This window comes from Panthera tigris, chromosome D1 (genome assembly GCF_018350195.1).
Source record: "Panthera tigris isolate Pti1 chromosome D1, P.tigris_Pti1_mat1.1, whole genome shotgun sequence".
NCBI lineage: Eukaryota > Metazoa > Chordata > Mammalia > Carnivora > Felidae > Panthera > Panthera tigris.
The window spans coordinates 106,125,319-106,146,491 of record NC_056669.1 but is presented as its reverse complement, the minus strand read 5'-3'; the positions used below and the strand labels follow the sequence as shown (position 1 = coordinate 106,146,491).

At 47.2% G+C, this 21,173-nt stretch overlaps 2 protein-coding genes and 1 non-coding gene across 12 annotated transcripts in view; 2 read left to right on the top strand and 1 right to left on the bottom strand.

Moving 5' to 3' along the window:
* ATL3 (atlastin GTPase 3) overlaps positions 1-6,978 on the top strand; it is a 55,835-nt gene extending 48,857 nt beyond the window's left edge. For all 8 annotated transcript variants that reach the window (XM_042958143.1, XM_042958141.1, XM_042958142.1 and 5 more), the window contains 3 exons: positions 1,030-1,101; positions 1,490-1,921; positions 2,704-6,978. In XM_042958143.1, coding sequence (XP_042814077.1) covers positions 1,030-1,101; positions 1,490-1,921; positions 2,704-2,790 — 591 coding nt within the window. In that variant the 3' untranslated portion in view covers positions 2,791-6,978. The remainder of the gene's footprint in view (positions 1-1,029; positions 1,102-1,489; positions 1,922-2,703) is intronic.
* A 3,891-nt stretch (positions 6,979-10,869) lies between these two features.
* The window catches only part of LOC102962180 (phospholipase A and acyltransferase 3), a 34,544-nt gene continuing 24,240 nt past the window's right edge, over positions 10,870-21,173 (top strand). Inside the window, exons 1-2 of one of the 3 annotated variants that reach the window (XM_042958482.1) lie at positions 10,870-11,051; positions 11,538-11,621. In XM_042958482.1, the coding sequence (XP_042814416.1) occupies positions 11,607-11,621 (15 nt within the window). In that variant the 5' untranslated portion in view covers positions 10,870-11,051; positions 11,538-11,606. Of the gene's footprint in view, positions 11,148-11,537; positions 11,622-21,173 lie in introns of all 3 variants that reach the window. The other 2 variants (XM_042958484.1, XM_042958483.1) reach the window with 2 other exon arrangements.
* TRNAR-UCG lies at positions 14,676-14,745 on the bottom strand. The gene has a single exon. It is a non-coding gene; the product is annotated as a tRNA-Arg (tRNA).

Sequence of the window (21,173 nt, the reverse complement as noted above, 5' to 3'; positions counted from 1 at the left end):
CTGTTTTTTTATTACGCCTGGTAGGCCGGGCCCACTCATCTTAGACAAATTACTTTCCTGTTATCTGTGGTCTACTAAATGCTGACATACTTCTTTAGTCAGGTTTTTTGTTTTCAGAGATTTTTATTTTCAATATTTTGGTATTTTCAAGATGTAATTTCACTAAAATATATAACTTCTGACTTTCAGGTGCATAACGTAAGGTAATTTACTGCCAAATGTTTCTTCTATTTTCGTTGTTGTTTAAAATTTTTATAATGTTTGTTTATTTTTGAGAGAGACACACAGAGTGTGATCAGAGGAGGGGCAGAGAGAGAGAGGGAGACACAGAATCCGAAGCAGGCTCCAGGCTCTGAGCTGTCAGCACAGAGCCCCACGTGGGGCTCAAACCCACGAATCGCGAGATCATGACCTGAACTGAAGTCAGACGCTTAACCGACGGAGCCACCCAGGCCCCCCTCCTCTTTTTTTTTTTTTTTTTTTTAATGTTTCTTTTTGAGAGTGAGAGAGAGCATGTGTGCATAAGGAGGGGTGGGGCGGGGAACGACAGAGAATCTGAAGAGGGCTCTGTGCTGACAGCAGAGTCTGACGCGGGGTTCGAACTCACAAATTGCGAGATCATCACCTGAGCCGAAGTCGGACACTCAATGGACTGAGCCCCCCAGGCGCCCCGAAAGGTTTATTTCTTTAATAGCGAAACATTTTCACAAAGGAAGCCAGAGCTTGGGATTCATGTACAGATAAATTTTTCCCTTTTTTGACTCATATCTGTTTCTTAACATTTAAAATTGAAGCAAAGGGAATGATATTTTTAGAAGTTTACTTTACGATAAGATTCTTACATATAAGAACTTTTGGGGCAGAAAATTTGGAAGAAAAGTTATATTTTATTTTATAAATAGGGCTATATGGGAACCTAAATAATGGCAGAAGGATCATAAAAAAGTGAACGGGGATAGGGTGAGAGGAGACTGTGGAAGAATGTTAAAAGAGGAAGGATCCATAGTTTATGCTTTCCTTTCTTAAAAGGCCACTGCTGAAGCCAACAATTTAGCAGCTGCGGCGTCTGCCAAAGACATCTATTACAACAACATGGAGGAGGTATGTTGGGCATGTGTCGTCTTCTGAGAGATCTATATAACCTGGGCCCGTTGCTGCCTTCGGAGGCCCAACCTCACCCTGTTTACCGCATCTTAACGTGATGAGGCAGCAAAGCTGTGTTCAGGTCCCCTGGGTAATAGGGGTCTTCCAATTATTACCGTTTCTAACCAAGGCTTTCTTACAGTGTCGTTGCTGTCACTGATCAGTGTCACCCTGGTTATGTAAGTGCACTTTTCAGAGGAGGTGAAACCAGACTTTATTGGTCTTGGTCACCATTTTACAGTTCATTTCTAATATATGAAAACATTCTTTTGCAGTGTTTTCACTTGTTTCGTTGGGCACCTGTTTTCGAAGTCATCTTCAACACCTGTGTCTTTATTCTTCTTAGGTTTGTGGAGGAGAGAAACCTTATTTGTCTCCAGACATTCTAGAGGAGAAGCACTGTGAATTCAAACAACTTGCTCTGGACCATTTTAAGAAGACCAAGAAGATGGGTGGGAAGGATTTTAGTCTCCGCTATCAGCAGGAGCTAGAGGAGGAAATCAACGAACTGTATGAGAATTTCTGCAAACACAATGGTAGCAAGAATGTCTTCAGCACCTTCCGAACCCCCGCGGTGCTTTTCACAGGCATTGTGGCTTTGTACATCGCCTCAGGCCTCACTGGCTTCGTTGGTCTTGAGGTTGTGGCCCAGCTGTTCAACTGCATGGTTGGACTGCTGTTAATAGCCCTTCTCACGTGGGGATACATCAGGTATTCTGGTCAATATCGTGAGCTGGGCGGAGCAATTGATTCTGGTGCAGCGTACGTGTTAGAGCAGGTAAGTGGTGCCAGCTGACAAGGCTGAGGGTTGACAAGGGACGGATGCTTGTGCTTTTATTGTAAAGTATTTCCATTTGAAAGAGTTTCATAGTGAAAGAAGGAAGGCGTGAGAAACTTCCCCTGGCTTTTTGTTTTGTTTTGGGTTTTTTTGATAGACATGATGTTGTATCATCCTTCTTGAGGATATTAGTATTTAATCCTAGTATTTTGTTTTCATGCCTAAAAACCCTCCTCTGATGCAAACAGAGTTTCAACTTGGACATACTGTGTTTATCATGGGAAACTTCTAACCACATGCTCTTCAGACCATTCCTGTGTGATTCTCCCTGATCTGAGGTTAATTTGCTTCCCTGAAAATCAAGAGCTTTGAAAATTTTCCGTTTTGAGTTCTAATGGATGGCATCTCTTTCACTTCAGATCTTTCAACAAGCCAGTGGCTTTTGACATTGACGTGACCTCCAGATTTACAGATATTTGAGACCCTGATTGATTTCTTTTTCTGAGTAGCATGAACAGATCGGTTAAGTCAGAAGCTTGTGAGAAGCCAGGAGAGCTGCCCGCCCTGCTACATACAGTCACAGAGCAGGGGCTCAGCGGGCTCTCTTGGGGGTCTGCTGCCGCCACTTGCTCCCCCAACACCTGTGTTTTCATTTCCCCGTTGTCCGTAACATACCCGTGCTGTAGAACGAGATGTCTGAAAGTTTGTCTCCGCGGTCTTACTCTCTCGGCGCTGTGTTGTATTTTTTTAACTTACGTGTTTGAACAAATGGACTTTTGCAGGCTACGTCCCATATGGGTAATTCCACTCAGGCCGCTGTGAGGGAAGCGGTTGTTGGGAGGCCACCCGCGGATAAGAAAGCTCAGTAGCATCTTCACAAGAGGATCCGACCAGAACGCAGCCAGCCCCTACCGATTTCTGGGTTTCGGCCACGGCCACAGGTCCAGGTCCAGAGGAACACAGATCTGGGAATCATCCGGGAAGAGCTGAGACTCAGCAGTAATAAAGGAACAGACCTTTCCCGTGGCTTCAAATTCTTACACATACTTCCATTTCTGTTGGAAGCGTTTCTTTTCCTTGCTGATATAGATCCAAGCCTGTGTCTATTTCCTTGTTACTCTGCTTTGTGCACTTTAAAAGGGGAGAAGGCGAAAGGAGAAAATGCAAATGTGGTTTTAAATCCTGAATGTGCCACTTCGTGCCTTTTAAGATTGAATCCAGGCTTTTGAGGACATGATAGGGAGGGGATTGAGGATAACCTCATGGAAGATGCTGTTTTGGGGTGAAACCTGTCCGTTCTTTTTATACCTTACTCTTTTTAAACAGTTTACAAAACTTGCAAAAGTTTCGGAACAAAAGGCTGAAAACGATGCCGTTACACTTTTAAAATCTTACGATATTAGAGAATCCTGTTTGCCATATAGTGTGGGAAGATTGTATCACGTTGAAATCCACCGTACCCTGGAATTTCCAGTCTTTTACCTGACAGGCTAACAGTTTTGGTGGGATATACTTTTATTTTATTTTTGCCTTCATTCCTATAGCTTCTTTCTAGAAAAGAAGCAGACATGCCTTGAAAAGCCAGAGTGGCTCATCATAAAGGGAGTGAGCTTGATATTTTAAGAAAAAAGCTTGAGTTTAAGTGAACCATGTGACCTCTGATAAGTCACTTGAACTTGTGCCTTGGTCAGATTCACTGTTTGTAGGTTTGTATACATATATGTATTATATATAACTCACGGTTATCATTTGAGAGGCCTTGTTTTTTCAAGAGTTCTGCATAAGAACGGAACTTTATTAAGGATTAGAGGAAACACGTTACCAAACATTACTGCCTTTAGCTGATGTCCTGTTCTTGTGGCCTAGCAGTAAATCAGGTCTTTATCTAAACCATTTGTCTTTTGCTACGCACTAAGATTTTTAATAACGAAGCTACTAACATTGTCAGTTTTGTTTAGTGAGTCATCCTTTATTTAACTTCACTTGATTAATTGGTAGCTTTAAAGTAGCTTTGGCTTAGTAAGGACCAAAGTCCTACCCAAATGTGGACAGTATCTAGAAGTATCCACGAAACCTTTATTTACCTTGTGTGGTAAAAAACACTTTATCTATTAGTTGCCTTTTCCTTTGATTTATAATGGTGAATTGTACATTTTAAAACTTCATAAAACTTGCCTGCAAGTTTTTATATAAACATTCAGGTTTGAGAGCCTTAATTCTTAAGATATTTTTTGTTTTGGGGGGGGAGATAGGGAAGGCTTAGGCCAAATCCAAGTGTAGGTTCTATATACGTGAAGTCTGAACGGAAGGCACAAAGAAGTCTCGTGTGGCATGTAATCTCTTTATCAAGGAAGTTTCTTTTTATTTCTTTGATGCCTCACCACCGAAGCATTTTTATAAGTCCCGAACTAGTTCCAAGCATGTTCTATGTTTCCATATTTATATACCATCTTATCCTGAACTTCTTGCTATTTTTTTCAGTTGCCATTAAACTTTAGGAAAGCTCCAGCTTGTTCTGAAAACTGTCTACTTGCATATCAGTGATGCTTAGTTTTGACTATTAAATCGAAAGCTTCTCTTTGAAATTTTGGTGCATATCAGGTGGCCCCTCATTTTCCTGAAGGTTTGTCCTTACTAGCGAAAGGCCTTACACACGTTGAGATACTTGGCTTTTAATGCATTGTAGAAGCACATTTATAGTTTTCAGAATAATTGTCTAGAACGATGCTTTTAATGAGAAAAGGATGATGTGTCTAAAACTTATTTTAATCCTAAAGTATTAGAAATTTTAAAATAAATATATCGTGTGATTAGTGCAGTCTTAACGATTAGTTAACTGTTTAAGTCACCATTTCTGTTTTGACCTTAAAGAAATAATTTGGCTTAATTACCCTGGGGAAGCCTTATTATTTTTGTTTTTATTAACTTACTATGCCTCTGGAGCGTGTTTATAAAGTTTTTATCAATGAGGATCCTTAATGAGTTTTCTTTGGCCTATTTTTACAGGAAGTTGATGGTTTTATATCATCTTTTTCGATACAAGATGCATTCTCATTGCTGGCTTTAAATAGTCCTGGGGAGATTTATAATCAGGTTGAAAGGAACGTCTTTTACTTCTTAACTTCCCTCAGCCCTTAGTTTGTGGGTCGGAGACGTCGTTGAGGAGGGATAGTTCAGACTGAAAGCGTTGGCTTGGCCATGTTGCTCTGCCATCCCCGGCCAGTCTTCCCACACAGGCGATCTTTGTGTGCTCATTTCAGATGGTTACACGGGGCCTATTCCTGTTAACGTGTAAAAGGAGGTTTTCAGAATTTCGATGAGAAGTATTCATTTCAGGGAAAAATGTTTCTTCATTTTTTTTTAATACTTCCAATTAGCTTTTTATGGTAAAAATCATAGAATCAGAATTTCAATTCTTTCACGAGCAATCTAATGATCGTGTATGATGGTAAGCATCTTTGGAGTCCTACCGTATTTTAGCAGTATGCCAAGAAGTCTGTTCTGTGGAGGTTTGTGTATTAATGCCTGCTTTATACTGGGTAAAATTGTCTACGAATACTGTTTTGCTTTATCTGTTCTTTCTCTTTTAACGTGAAGTTAGGCAAACAAATAAACTGCCTTGTTACTGGCAGTGTGTTTCCTTAGCAGGTCATATCCAGTGTCCTACCTGGCTCATAAACATTTTATTTTTTTTCCTAGAGTTTTTCTTTTTTTTAATAATTTATATGGAAATCTTCATAGGACTCCCCCCCCCCCCCCCCAATAGAACTATGGAAATGTAATTTAGGGTGATTTAGGATGACTACCATGTAAGGTAGCCAGAAATGGGCTACATCTTTCTGGCTTACATTTCGATCTGACAAAATTTTAGTCAAGGAATAAGGGCATAATGAAGACAAGCTTCAGTCATGAAAGTACAAACCATGTGTATAAGTGATTTTTTTAAAATCACTTTAAGAAGTCCATTGTATGAGACCATTTGCTGCAATTGAACAGTGTTCTTATGTCCTGTTACAGTTATGATTTGGGTAGTGGCTCTCATCTACCTTGGAGTGCATAAGACTTAACTTGGGAGGCTTGTTTAAAAACATTCAGATTCCTAGCTCTATGTCAGGGATTGCCTCAGGGGGTCTGGGTTGTGGCCCTGGAGTCACCACTTCGATAAGACAGTATTGCAGGTGGCTCAGACCAGCGAGAGAGACCGCCCCATGTGATGGGGAAGTGCAATTCACTATTGTCTGGAGGCGAGTGGACAGACAGCTTTCACCGAAGGCTCACAGTAGGTGGTCTGCCGCCAAAGACCCTGGCTGAGAGTTTCCCACGTTCAGAGTAATAAGGGGGATATCTTTCATCTAGAGGATCATCCAGGCTCCTTAAAGCTGTTGTAAATCAGGATGTCATAGTGCCTTCTCTGAAAAATGAATGTACACGTATCCTATTTACTAACAAGTGTAATTAGGATTTTGAAAAAACTATCTTGAAAGTTGTTTTTTTTTTAAAAACAAAATTCAGCACTTTGACTTGAACCCCTCGTCATTCCTGTACAGAAAACCTTAAGCCATAAATAATAATAATGAAAAAGAAGGAGAAAACAACTTTGAAAATTAGTGACAAAAGTGCCCCATATCAGGAACTTCTCAAAGTTCTAGGTCTAAAAGCAGAAAGTTTTCAAAAGAAATTTTTCCTCCCTGGGAAGAAATTTCATGTGCCAGAACTAAAATTTAAATGTAGTGCTCTTACGACCAAGGGAAGGTTGCATTTGATTCTCAAAGCTTTCTAATCTAGATGGCTAAATGCTGCCATGGACTTTAGCCTTAAAGGGTCAATATTAATCCTGAGCATATACAGGTTTTCTTCTCAGAGTTCTTTTTCTTTTCTTTAAAAAATGATTTGTTGAAAATACTTTCTCCTAGACCCTTGCCTTTGAATGGCTTTAAAGTTTAATATACTTTTTAAAAAGTGCAATGGGATGAGATTATGCTCTTAGTTTCTTAAAAGCATGTTTTCTGTTTCTTAGTTGTAAGGTCATTTAATTGAATAAAGATCATAGCACCATGTCTGTGGGTTTTTTTTCCCCCCCTTTCTCCATTCTTTAACGTGGGAAGATCTGTGAGCTAGATTCGGGCTTGGCAAAGCGAATAGGAGATCTGAGGGGATGGACACCCCCATGTCAAAGTGGGCAGTAGTAATGTGGTTTGAGCTTGTCCCCTTTCTCTGTCCTGCCAAGGAGTCCTGAACAATCTTCCTAGCGTAGCGCTCGAGAGGGCTGTGCACTTGGTGGTGGGGCTTAAAAGCGAGCACAAATTTGATTTACAACAACACGAACTTGTGAGGACCTTTGAACTCGTAGCACTTCACCTGGTCGCCCCATCTGGTTAGATGGTTCCTCTTTGGGACTGGGGTGTGGTGAAGCTCTACCGAAAGCTTTCTCTTTCAGTGGTGACCTTGAAGCCAGGGGGGAGGTTGCATTGAACTTCTCAAATACTGACTAATCGCCACACATAGCCCATTTGGCCCTGCAGTAAGAAAGAAGATTTCTACTATGTTTCTAGTTTGAAACAGGCCGGGTGGGGTCAGTAGCATCCATCTGTCCATCCACCTGCCTTCCCCCGCCAGTGGTGGTCATGCGTTAGGTGCCAGGCTAGCTGTCATGTTTGAGTTCCGCACAGTTTAGTTAGGGAAGGCGCAAACTCACGAACTGATAACGCTACGAAGATGATGGTGAATACTTGGGTGCTACCATCAGAGTGCAGATACCCCCATTAGCATAAGCTGGGGAGAAGGAAAGGGGAAAGTGGGTGTGTGTGGATGGGGATGTGGTGTGTGTGTCCAGCAAACTGGTTTGTCTTTGGTACATTGACATTCTTGCCTTTGATTTCCATGTATCGGTTTGCAAAGGTGAGTTCAACTCTCACTAGCTTAATCGAAGAAAAAGCAATTGTATTTGGATGTCTCGGGGTAAAATCGATACCAAGTACTGGAAGAACTCATGTCCACAGGTCTGTTCTCTCAGGTATGTGTTGGCAAATTCAAAAGCAGATGGATTTATTCCATGCTGCAGGGGAGGAAAGTCACAGATGGTTCCAGGCTTACATCATACCACTTAAATGTCTCCAGAGGAAAGAGGCTTTTTTTTTTGACCCACTGCCTATTTTAAAATGTGTGTGTGTGTGTGTGTGTGTGTGTGTGTGTGTGTGTGTGTGTGTGTACATAGCTCCATCTTGGAGAAGGCTTCTGATTGGTCTGGGTTGGGTCATATGTTCCTTCCAGGGTCAGCGGATATAGCCTGGGGGCTGGGGCCTCATAGCTGGACCTGGGTCACGGATGTCCCCAGTCAGGGTGATAGAGTACTGTGATACGGCAGAACCACCCAGAGTCACCCAGTGAAAGACCGCTGGACAAAAATGAATGTCCATTACAGTTCCCAGGTCCCCGGACTGTGAGGCCATTTAACAAACGGGGATGAGAAAGGCTGAACATTTCAGGAATGTTCTTTCAAGGGGAAGTATGGTCGTTATGCTGCACATTTATGCAGGGGAAGCTCTTCAGGGCTTCTCAATAAGGATTTGTTCTCTTCAGTAGGACTTGAGGGGTTTCAGAGATGGAGATTCAGGAGGAAGTTATACGTCACCTTTCTTTTCTTTCATAAAAACCTGATTTTTCTGGTCAGAGCAAATTGTCAGAACTGGCATATTCACAAAGCCTCACCAGAGTATAATGGATAAATGTTAAAAGAAATGTCCTTCAGGGGCGTCTGGCTGGCTAAGGGGTTCCTGGCAGAGCACGCGATTCTTGACTTCAGGGTTTTGAGTTCAAGTCCTGCATTGGGCGGAGCCTACTTAAAAAAAACAAAAAACAAAAAACCTGTACTCAGTTGACTGATAGAGCTTTCCCCTGAAGAGTGTTCAGGTCTTGAGAGTTAATGTCAAGCAACGGAAACCCTCCTGTTCTCAACAAAATCCTCCTAATGGATTCTGTTTCCTTAGATGTGGCTTGCCTGCCCTCTCTCTCCTCCCCCTGCCCCTTTCCTCCTTTCCTTCTCCTGCTCTGATCTTCCTGCTGCTTCTACCCTACCTGCTCGGAATCCCCACAAGGTGTCATGCCTTCAGCATAAGCCTGAGCCATTTTCTCCTACTTTCTCAGAGAGCAAAACAGTGGATTCTCCTGGAGTAGCCCACCCCCTCCTTAGAAGCAGGAGAATGGGGACGTTGCAAATAATTAATTAGTTAATACTACTCCTCCCCTGTCAGAAGAAGAACGGGTCTCCGTGGCTGTGGTTGCAGGAAAGACCAGGAGCTTTGGTGTTGATCTTGGCATGGCTTCCCACCCATACAGTGGTGATGGACTTGGGATGGGGCTTAAGGAGAGTCTTGCTGGCAATGGACTGACATCATTTGGTAGCTTCTCAGCCTGCAGTCTGTCTTACAGAGCTCCTTAAAAAAAAATTTTTTTTAGATGTTTATTTATTTTGAGAGAGGGGGGAGAGAGAGAAAGAATCCCAAGCAGCCTCCACACTGCCAGCACAGAGTTCAATGCGTGACTCGAACTCACGAACTGTGAGATCATGACCTGAGCCAAAACCAAGAGTTGGGGGCTTAACTCACTGAGCCCCCCAGGTGCCCCTGGAGCTCCTCTTTTGAGAGCCGTGTGGAAGGTACCAATCGCTTTCCTGACCTCCTCGGTCCCCCCCACCCCCCCACCCCATATGCTTTTTGTTTTGTTCTTCCTGGCACAGCACAGTGGGAGGAGAAAGGAAAGTGACATCTGGGTAGTGACATTTCTGGTAGAAAGCAGGGAGTAAGGAGAAGCAGAAGTCAGTCTGGTGGGCTCAAAACTGAACCTTTCCACCCTGGGTTTGGACTGTTTTACAGTCACCTGCTTAATCTGCACTACAGTTTGTAATGCCCATAAAGCTCTGGTATGTATCTGCATCGCCTCTGACTCACCTGTTGGGAAGCTAGTGAGTGACCCCTGATGTGGATGAGCACGTGCCTTTCCTCATGTTAGCGGCCAGCGTGTCCTGATGAGGATTTACCACGTGCCACACAACAGGCTCAGCACTTTACAGGCATCATTTCGTTTGTTGCTCTCCCTCTGGGGAATGCATTTTTATATATTAACTTCCATGTTGTCCGATACCATCATCCCTCCGTTTAAGAGATGAATCCACTGAGGTTCAGAGAGGGAAGGGTGTCCTGGACCCTCTAGCTAGCAGGTGACAGGGCCAGGATTGGCCCAAGCATCTTGACTGCAAGGCTCAGGGACTTGCCCGGCCCTGGCCGGAAGAGAGGTGAACAGGAGTTGGTTCTACTCTTAGGGAGTCACAGCCCAGTCAGAGCCCAGTGCCAGGAAGGGCCAGTGTCTGGTCATCCATTCATTCATTCATTCATTCACTCACGGAATGCCTGCTGTGTGCCGTGTTTGGGGGCTGAGGGCTTAAGACCCAATAGTTAAAAGTGCTTTCTTTTTATTTTTTCTTAAAAAAATTCTAATGTTTATTTTTGAGAGAGAGACAGAATGCGAGGGGGAGGGGAGAGAGAGGGAGACGCAGAATCTGAAGCAGGCTCCAGGCTCTGAGCTGTCAGCACAGAACCCCCCCCACCCCCACCCCATGTGGGGCTCAAGCTCCTCTAACCACGAGATCATGACCTGAGCCAAAGTCCGAGGCTTTAACAGACTGAGCCACCCAGACGCCCCCAAAAGTGCTCTCATTCTGCTAGACCTTTGCCTTCGAATGACTTTCAAATTCAATGTCGTTTTAAGCCGTGAGCCCCCTCGAATGGGGGAGGTAAGTAAACGGATTCCACGCCCGTGGGCTGTGTATACAGGTGGAGTGTAGTACAAGACGGGCCCAAATACGGGGCGGCCGGAAGCGCGCGGGTGGAAGGGGTGAGGAGGCGGTGGCGCTGGAACCGGAGCGCCTCTGGGTGGAGGAGGGCGTGGGGAGAGGCGGCGGCGGCGGCGGCGGGGAGCGGGCGGCAACCTGGCCTGTCTGCCCCAGGGGCCGGGAGCCCTGCCGGCTCTCATTAGTCAGCCGCGCGGGGAGGAGCCGGCTGACCTTACGCTGGCCCGGCCTCTGCGGCCATTAGAGCTCATCCCTCGGTGGCCGCGCTGCCTCCCAGTCCTCGAGGTGGGTGGGGCGGCCCTGCCCCGACTTAAGGAAGGGTGAGATGCTCGGGGTGGCCCTCCGGCTCCCGGACCGCTGCGTGCGAGGCGGAGAAGTTGGGTGAGGCGGGAAGAAGCAAGTTAGGGAGCAGCCCGTCGGCAGAGGCAACCCCCTGGCACCTGCGGGCCGGGCGCGCCACCCTGGGCAGGCGACAGGGATCGCGCTCCCCCGGGGCCGCGCCGCCGCCTCTCCGGTGGCGGGGGGGTGGGGGGGGTGAGCCTCCCCCGACCCGACCCTTCGAGGGGTTCGTCCGTTCACGGCCAAGTGCAGGGGCAGGGAGGGAGCCGGCGAGGAACTCGAAGGGAGCGAGGTGGCGGTCCTCGGAAGAGTCGGGGGAGAACCGCGCACGGTCTCCTGGCCAGACACCCCCCCCCCCGCCCACCTCCGTACCCTGGGGTCCTGGGAGCGCTGTTCCCCATTAATGACATAACGCACCCCTGCTCCCCGCAGCCTCAGGCCTTTACGCAGCAGATAAACCGAACTCCAGCCTGAAATTGAGGGTCCACGGCAGGAAAAAAGATGCGAGCGTCCATCGTAAGTGTGGGGCGGCTGGGGCGGGGGCTGTGTTTCAGAGGGGACTCATGGTCCTGGAGCCTGAGTTATTACTGATGGGAAGGATCCTGGAGGACGTGGGGCCACACCTCTAGGAGCCGCGGGCCATCAAGCGTCAGATGTATGTAAGCCAGCACCTGGTCGTCTCCGTGCTTGCTTTTCTTGCACAGGCACCTGTCTGGAGCAAGTCCCAGGGAAGGCAGGACCTACGGAGGAGGGAGGCAGCGAGGGGCGACTGGCTCCACAAGTCAGACCAGAACACCTGGCCTTGGGTCTGACCTCTGGTCTCAGCTGACACACCCCGTGACCAGCCCTGCCCAATTTCCAGGCTTTCACTTTTCCTTTTTCTAATCTGATACGGTTCAGAAATCATAAAGGGGCTTACCAAATGCTTCCATTCACCAGCTTTTGAAGTAGACCCACCTGGGATCGTGTTCCCACCCGGCCCTTGGCTGTGACATATGTGTGCCAAGTGCTGTTCTGAGCACTTCCTGTTTCGAATTTACTCTGTCCCCTAAAGTGAAGATTATATGACTTAATACAAGGCTGTGCTCAGAGTAGTGTTTCACGCACGTATTAAGTGCTCAACTGGAATTCACTATTATTATTATTATCTCAATCCACAAAAAGATGCCACAGTGACCAACATCAGTATGTACCTGGCATATTTGATGCCCGGAGTGATCATTTTATTAATTCATTTATTTTTTCAGAGAAACACTATTTTCTTTTTTAAAGTAGGCTCCACACCCAGCGTGGGGCTTGAACTCACTACTCTGAGATCAAGTCCTGAGCTTGAGATCAAGAGTCAGACACTTTTTTATTTTTTTAAATTTACATCCAAATCAGCATGTAGTGCAACAATGATTTCAGGAGTAGATTCCTTAATGCCCCTGACCCATTTAGCCCATCCCCCCTCCCACAACCCCTCCAGCGACCCTCAGTTTGTTCTCCATATTTAAGAGTCTCTTATGTTTTGTTCCCCTCCCTGTTTTTGTATTCTTTTTGCGTCCCTTCCCTTATGCTCATCTGTTTTGTCTCTTAAAGTCCTCATAGGAGTCAAGTCATATGATTTTTGTCTTTCTCTGACTAATTTCACTTAGCATAATACCCTCCAGTTCCATCCACGTAGTTGCAAATGGCAAGATTTCATTCTCTTTGATTGCCGAGTAATACTCCATTGTATCTATATCCCACATCTTCTTTATCCATTCATCCATCGGTGGACATTTGGGCTCTTTCCATACTTTGGCTATTGTTGATCGTGCTGCTATAAACATGGGGGTACATGTGTCCCTTTGAAACAGCACACCTGTATCCCTTGGATAAATGCCTAGTCATGCAATTGCTGGGTCATAGGGTAGTTCTATTTATTGTTTTTTGAGGAACCGCCATACTGTTTTCCAGAGTGGCTGCACCAGCTTGCATTCCCAAGGAGTCAGACACTTAACCAACTAAGCCACCCAGGTGCCCCTTGGAGTGGCCATTTTAGATATCCCTCTCCTTTATCTGACAACACTATTTTCAATAATAATCAGGAAATGATTACTAATAACAGGAAATATTACTAATATTAGTAATACTATTAGTAATAATATTCAGAAAAGAAACGGTGAAAATTTTCTTTTATTGAGCTTTGCATATGAAATCATGCCAGTGAAAGAGGAAAAGCATGAAAAATAAGGAAAAATGTTATGGAGAAAAATGGGGGAAAAGTAATGGATTAAGAGTTTTTAACTGCGGGGCACGTGCCTGGTTCAGTTGGTGGAGCGTGCGACTCTTGATCTTGAGGTTGTGGGTTCAAGCCTCATGTTGGATGTAGAGATTGCTTAAAAATAAAATCTTTAAAAAGAAGGGTTTTTAATTGCATTTGTGTATTTTTGAAAGAAAGCTTACTCTTACATGTAGGTTGGTCACAGTCATGGATGATAGCAATATTACAGTTTCTGTTTTGGAACTTTTACTTCTGGAAAGTTGTCCATGACTCTGTCAAAATTGATCTTCTCTGCATATTTATGTTCAGTAGTCCGTTGAGCTAGATTTGTCTTATTTTTGCTCGCAGCTGACTGAAGAGCACTTTTTATTAATTTTAATGTCAAAGGCTTCTCTCACATGAAACCACAGATATACAAATAGGAAAAGTCTTACACATTAGGACAAGTGTGTCAGAGATTCATAAAAAGCACATTTCAGAATAAATTCAGAAATCGCGATACTGCCTCTTAAAAAAAAAGTCAATCGGCTTGCTTTTAAATATCTCCATATGTGAAACATTTTTACTACAACGTCGTCACCAGAAAATTCAGCATATGTTTTTATCTTATTTGGCAAAATTCTCCCAAGTTTTCCTTCTGGAAAAATCAGAGAACACGGTTGAATGGTAGTGAGTGCTGACATTTATTTAATCCACTGCTTTAGAATAAGTCTAGTTCTCGATGAAAACGATCCATTTCTCTTTTAGTTTCTTCTGGCGCTGAGGGAGCCGTCTCTTTTGTCTTCTGTTTAAACACAGGAAAATGTAGGACCTGGACAGTTGGCACACAAACTGTGTCGAAAGTGAGCTCAGTACGGCTCTGAGCTATTTGGAACTTACTGCTAGAACAATGGTTGAGTTTGTGTGTCTGCAGACTATATAACTGGGTGTTTTCTGGTTGAATTTCCATGTAGAAGGCAAAATTTTTAATTTTATTTTTTATTAAAATTTTGTTTAATGTTTATTTTTTTAATTTTTTTTTTAATGTTTATTTATTTTTGAGACAGAGAGAGACAGAGCATGAACGGGGGAGGGGCAGAGAGAGAGGGAGACCCAGAATCGGAAGCAGGCTCCAGGCTCCGAGCCGTCAGCCCAGAGCCCGACGCGGGGCTCGAACCTGTGACCTGAGCCGAAGTCGGACGCTGAACCGACTGAGCCACCCAGGCGCCCCTAATGTTTATTTATTTTTGAAAGAGAGACAGAGAGCAAGCAGGGGAGGGGCAGACAGAGAGAAGGAGACACAGAATCAGAAGCAGGCTCCAGGCTCTGGGCTGCCGGTGCAGAGCCCAACACGGGGCTCGAACCCGTGACCTGAGCCGAAGTCAGACGCTTAACCGACTGAGCCACCCAGGCACCCCTACTTTTAGTCTTTAATCAAACATAAACATTAAGGCACTAAGGCAGCCGTTGAGTTCCTTGAGGAAGGTCACACTCGGCGTGTTTCGGGGGTCTGTCAGTGTGGGCTGCAAGCTGTAAGGAAATGTAACTGAAATTACATTTTTCTTGCCTTTGTGTCTCTCACCACAAGGAATACAGCCCCTACCTCCCTGCTCTTTGAGTGTGCCGCTCTCTGACTCTCAGGGCTTGACAAATGTCATTTGTTGTTAAAGCGGGTGCCCGGACCTGGAGGCGCGGAGAGCCGCCTGTCTGCCGTCCCGGCCAATGTTTCTCTCTCTTTAGTCCAGCCCGTGATGCCTCCTGGTCAGTGCCAGCGCTAACCCGTCCGTGTTCCGAATCTGCGAAGAATGAGTGGGCCAGGAGCTTTTCTCCAGCCATGCTGCCCTTAAATCCCTTAAATCTCTGGCTGGCTGCTGGAGAAGTGAAAATCCAAAGTGAAACAGGGGCTCCATAATCTGGCTACCAAACTGGGGCCTTGGACTCTTGAAACAATAGAAATTGGTAAGAGGCTGAAAGAGAGTTCCAGGAAAGGCTTTATTGGGGCTTATGCTCCGACACAAGGGAGGCAGCACGAAGGAGAGAATCTGCAGGCTGGCTGGGCGAGGAGAGGTCAGGGTGAGTTTTTCAAAGAAACTTAGGTGGCGGGGAGGGGGCGCCTGGGTGGCTGGCTCATTCAGTTGAATGTCTGGCTCTTGACTTCAGCTCAGGTCATGATCTCACAGTTCGTGAGTTCCAGCCCCACGTCGGGCTCCACGATGACAGTGCGAAGCCTGCTTGGGATTCTCTCTTTCTTCCTCTCTCTCTCTCCCCTTCCCTGCTGTCTCTCAAAATAAACTTAAAGAAAAGAAAAAAAAGAAACTTGCGGGGGGGGGAAGGGTGTGTGCGGGAGGGATTTATTAGCACCTAGGCACTTAAAGGTCATGCTTCTGTTGTGTGTAGTAGGTCTAATTAGCATATTAAATCTCCACCCCCTGGGCGTGATTTTTAGTATTCTCATGAGAGGAAAAGTCGGGGGAAGTTCAGCCCTGGGGTCCTTCTTGGGGTGCAGACTGGTTTGGTCTGGTCTAAGCCGGTCTTGGTAGTAAACATCCTCGGTTCAAGTGAACATCCTCTCTCAATTCCTGCAAGGTAGACTATTCAGGAGGCAAGAATTGTGGCTCCCCCCGCCCACCCCCCCATTGGAGGCAGCCCAGGAATATTCGATTTCAAGGTCAGGGTTGATGGGACCTGAGTCCAGTCCCTGCTCTCAGTAGGAGGAACTTGATGGGCTTAACTCTGATCTCGATTCTAGACTCCCTTCTCGACAACTTTTAAGACCCTCTAAGTTTGCCTGACGTTCTGGCAGGTCTCTGCGCCAGGCCCTGCACGGATTCATCCGCACTCTGGAGGGGCCGCGACTGGGAGGGGCTTAAGGAGCACATTCGTCGAGGTCATGACCCTCTGCTGAGACCATCGTAGGCACCAGGCCGGCTGTTGGCTCTAGCAGGTGTGCTGGGCATCGGAACCCCATCCCATCCCTCCTTCTCGTGGAATTCTAGTCCCCGGATAAACAGGGCTGCGGCCTGCGGAAGCAGCACCTACACTGTTTGGTGGGGTCGCAGGGCAGGCACGGAGGTGGATGTGCTGAGCCCATCTGGAGGGGTGAATAGGGCTGTGCCAGTGAATAGCCAAGGGTACTGCAGGCCTAGAGAACATGGAGGTAGAGGCCCACCTCGCCGGGGGGGGGGGGGGGTGTTATCGGAAGTCGGTACCTTCGTGTGAACTACTTGGTATACTGACTTGGTATACTGGGGAGAATTTGGCCCTTGGATTCAGAAAGTCCTGGCAGTGTTTCTTGGGGAGCTCTGAGACCCTGGGCAGGTTACTTCCCATCTCTGAGCCATTTCCCGATCTGTAAAATCGGGCTGCTGGTAAGAATTCCAGGTAACTTGTGTGCCGAGTGGTGCCCGGCGGGGGTGGTGGTGGTTTCCAGATGAGTTAGGAGGCAGTCCTGATTCACACGGAGGGAGGCTGGGCTCCGTCACAGTGTGGGCCTCGAGCCAGGAGATCGAGAGCCGGGGAAGGCAGATAAGTTTTGCTTCCTTTTTCTCAGACACCTTTGGGCTGCGGGGGCGGGACCTGGTGTCCCTTGGAGCCACTGGCAAGGGAGGAGGTGATGTGTCAGCCCAACCCGTCCTCCACCTTCTCTCTGGGCCTGAGGCTGGGGGCGCGCGGGATCTCAACCCTCTCACGGGTACACGTGGTTTTACAGCTTTTGCCCCATGATCTCATGTATTCCTCGCACAAACTCTGCTGGATGGGCCCGTATGGCCCCATTGTACCAGAGAAGCTCAGAGAGGTTGAGTGATTCCTGAAACTCACAGAGCAGCAGAGCAGGGAGGGGCTGAGTCTTGGGTGGTGGTTTCTGCTTCTGAAAACGCAGCCTTGGACGGACGGGGTTGACGCCCAGGCCCTCGAAGGTTTCTTCTCTTCCTGAAGCCTTGGTATCAAACTCCCAACTCCTTGCTGGGAAGTCCCTTCCCAGCACCCATGCTGGACTTCAGTCATTCTTGTTATCACTAACTTCTAGGCATTTCTCCCAGAGCATCAGAAATGCAGGGGCTGAGGCTGGGATTTCCACATTCGCTGCACGCAGCACGTGGTTTTGGGAACAAGGACAGCCTGTTCTCGGGCTGCGTTTCGCAACCTCCACAGCCTCTCCAGCTGGTCCTGGAGCTGGGAACTTTCCAAGTCAAAAAAATAATAAAAACACACCCAGGCACAGTGGCTGTAAACCCTGCTGTTTACAGAAGGTCTTCCTTCCTATGTGCCAGGCGGTACTTGCTGAGTGTTCTGTAGGTATTGACATATTTGATCCTCGGGACAGCCCCATGAATCAAGGGCTACAATTACGCCCGACTTACAGCTGGGGAAACTGAGGCTAGGAGAAGTTGGGTAACTTGTCCAAGGCTATCCAGTTAGTAAGTAGTGGAGCTCAAATCTGAACCGAGGCTGTCTGGCTCTGGAGCCCCGAGGCCGTATAGTCAGTGTGCTTTTTCTGAAAGTGAAATCCGTCTTGATTTAAACACGCTCAGGAGTCACGACGCTCAGGAGCCTACTTTCCGTAGTTTTTGTACACCAGAAATATTTCATTAAAAAAACCCAAAATGGCAGGGGCACCTGGGTGGCCCCGTCGGTTAAAGCATCTGACTCCTGGCTTCGGCTCAGGTCGTGATCTCACGGTTTCGTGAGTTCGAGCCCCGCGTCGGGCTCCTTGCTGACCGTGTGGAGCCCGCTTGGGATTCTCTCTCTCCCTCTCTCTCTCTGCCCCTCCCCAGCTTGCACTGTCTCTATCTCACTCAAAAATAAATGAATAAACTTAAGAGAGCAAAAGGGCTACATGGGGCCGGATGTGTGTGGAATGGAGCCCTTCCGTAGCGGCCTTGAATTGAAGAGAAGCATTCTTTTTGTTTTGTTTCACCTGTTGGGTTGAAAATTCTTCTGGAGGGGCGGTCACTGTGGTCTCTGGTCCTGTCTGGTGCCCTCAGCTGAGGGCCTCACCCTGGAGCAGAGCTGGGGGGGTGAAGGTGGATTATTACGCAGGGGCCACGATCGTCGATGGAGTTGTCTATGGGAGGGCTGGGCCGTTTCCTTTCTCCCTGCGGTGGTGGAAGAGGGGGGGCTCCTAGTTCTCCCTTTGCCCCTTTCAGGCCGACCCTGGGTAAATGACCTCATCTCCCTTCGCCTCGGTCCCCCCACCTGCCAAATGAGGTTTGCGCCCATCTCAGCCTGACCTTCAGTGTCACCGCTCTTTCCCCTCTGGTTCTCACTCTGGGCTGCACAGTAGGGCCACCTGGAAGCTTTAAAAAAATGCCCCTGTGATGCCCTCACAGCTGTGCTTCTGCTCCAGTCCGCCCCGCACCCCTGCGTACCTGTGTCCATTGCCTCCTTGAAGGCGACTTCCTCCCCCGCCACCTTCTGTGGCTTGAGGAGGGTGTGAGGGTTGAGCGTAGGCTTCGGGTTTGAATTCTGCCCCTCCCACCTTTCAGGACCTCAACACAAATCTCAGGTGCTGCCTTTTCTAGTTTCTTCTGCAGCTCCCCTCCCCCTCCTCGCCGACACCCATTCAGCCAGGCTTCGGCCTCCACCTCTGATAGGAGCTGTGTTCATAAAGGTCACCAGTGACCCTCTCCCTAGAGCACTCCCTTGACCTCCAGACCCGTGGGTTCAGCTGCCTCCCTGGCCTCTCCGTGTGGCTACCTGGGAGTGGTTCCACCCCCTGCCCCGAGCGGCTGGCCCGTCCAAAAGCCTATTCATTCTGCCTCCCCCTTGCTCTGGCCAGAAACCCTGGTTACCTTTTTCTTTTTTTTCTTAATGTTTATTTATTTTGAGAGAGAGAAAGAGAGTGCAAGTGGAGGAGGGGCAGAGAGAGAGAGAGAGAGAGAGAGAGGGAGAGAGAGAATCCCAAGCAGGCTCCATGCTATCAGCGCAGAGCCCGACCCGGGGCTTGATCTCGTGAACCGTGAGATCGTGACCTGCGTCGAGATCGAGGGTCGGACGCTCAACCGACGGAGCCCCCCGGGCGCCCCCAAGCCCCGGTTATCTTTGACTCCACTTTCCTTCACACCCCACCTCACTCCGTCAGCAAATCCCGTTGGTTCAACCGTCAGAGAAATTCAGAAACCTGTGGCTTCTTTTCCCCACCGCCCCGTCTTCTCTGAGCCGTCTACACCTTTCTCCGTCCTTCGTTCGAAACCCTCTCCTCCTTCGCCTCCTTCTCTCCAGCCACACTGGCCTCCTGGGCTGTTCCTCAAACACGCTCCTCCTTGGGACTTTTGCTCAGGCTGTGACCTCTGCCTCGATGTCCCAGATATCTGCAGGGCCTGCTGTCCGCCTTCCCTGACCCCTTCCCGTCCCCCTCCAGCCCCTTGAACCCTGCTTTACCTTTTCTTTCTTTTTGTTTTTATTTGGTATTTCTTCTAATATTCTAGGTGATTTACTTATTTACTAAGGTTTAAAAAAAAATGCTGTCTCTCCCCCACGAACAAAAGCTCGTGACGCCAGGAATCTTTGCTTTGTTCACAGACACAGCGCAGGTGCCTAGGTTGGCGCCTGGCACCTAGCACTCTGAGCATCTGTTGAGTGAAAGGAGCAAATAAATGAGTTCCTTGATCCTCCCAGGCACAGGTGGGCATCCCCAAGGTGAAGGGATTCTCGAGGGAGGTCCTTGGCCACTGACGCCATTGCCCTAGGGTGGGAGAGGGGATCTGTTCAAAATGCAAGGTGATTCCACATGCATGCCAGCAGCCCCCTCTCCTGCAATTTGCGTGCTCGCTCGAGCCTCAGAACCACAGCTGGGGATAAAGGCTGCAGGCTCAGAGTCAGGAACCCAGCGAGTTCTAGAGCACAGTTAGAGCACATCACACACGGCGATGTTGCTGTTTGCCTCGTCCGGGACTCCCTCGGTGCTTCACCTCTGCTTCTCTCAGAACACTGATCATTTAAGTTAAAAAAACTTTTTTGATATTTATTTATTTTTGAGAGGTGGGGGCAGAGAGCGAGGGAGGACAGAAGATCCGAGGCAGGCTGGGTGCCGACAGCAGACGGCCCCACGCGGGGCTCGAACTCACGAACCGTTGAGATCATGGCTTGAGCTGATGTCGGACACTCAGTCAATTGAGCCACCCACATACCTCCATTTAAGTTTTTTAAAAAAATTTTTAAATGTTTATTTATTAGTTTTGAGAGAGAGAGATTGAGCGAGGGAAGGGCAGAGAGAGAGGGAGACAGAATCCGAAGCAGGTTCCAGGCTCCGAGCTGACAGCACAGAGCCTGATGGGGGGCTCGAACTCATGAGCCATGAGATCATGACCTGAACCGAAGTCGGACGCTCAACCAACTGAGCCACCCAGACACTTCGACCTCCGTTTAAGTTTAAAGGAAGAGTTTAAAGATACTCTACAGGTGGAATGAGTAGGTGCACATAGTTATGATAAAGCAAATACACTACCAGAATCATAGAACCTAGGTGGTGGGTACACAGATGTTCACTAAAAAATTCTGTCAATTTTGAATGTTTGAAAATTCAGATTGTCTCTTTGAAAATTTTGCATCGTAAAATGTTGGGAAGCATGCTATGAACTTAAAAATGCGATTTGTGGGAAAGCTAGAAAATACTGAAAAACAGAAGGAGGAGAATAATCCCAGTAACCACACATCGCCCCTGCACCCAGAGGGAATCTCTGAGATGTTGGTATTTATCTTTCTTGTCTATTTCCACGTGCATTTATTTTGTTACATAATAGTAATTGTATGCATTACCCAAAGTTGAACACACTGATGTTTGTCAAGACTTTTTTTTTTTTTTTTCCTGATCCTAAAATGAATATATGTGTATTTGAACA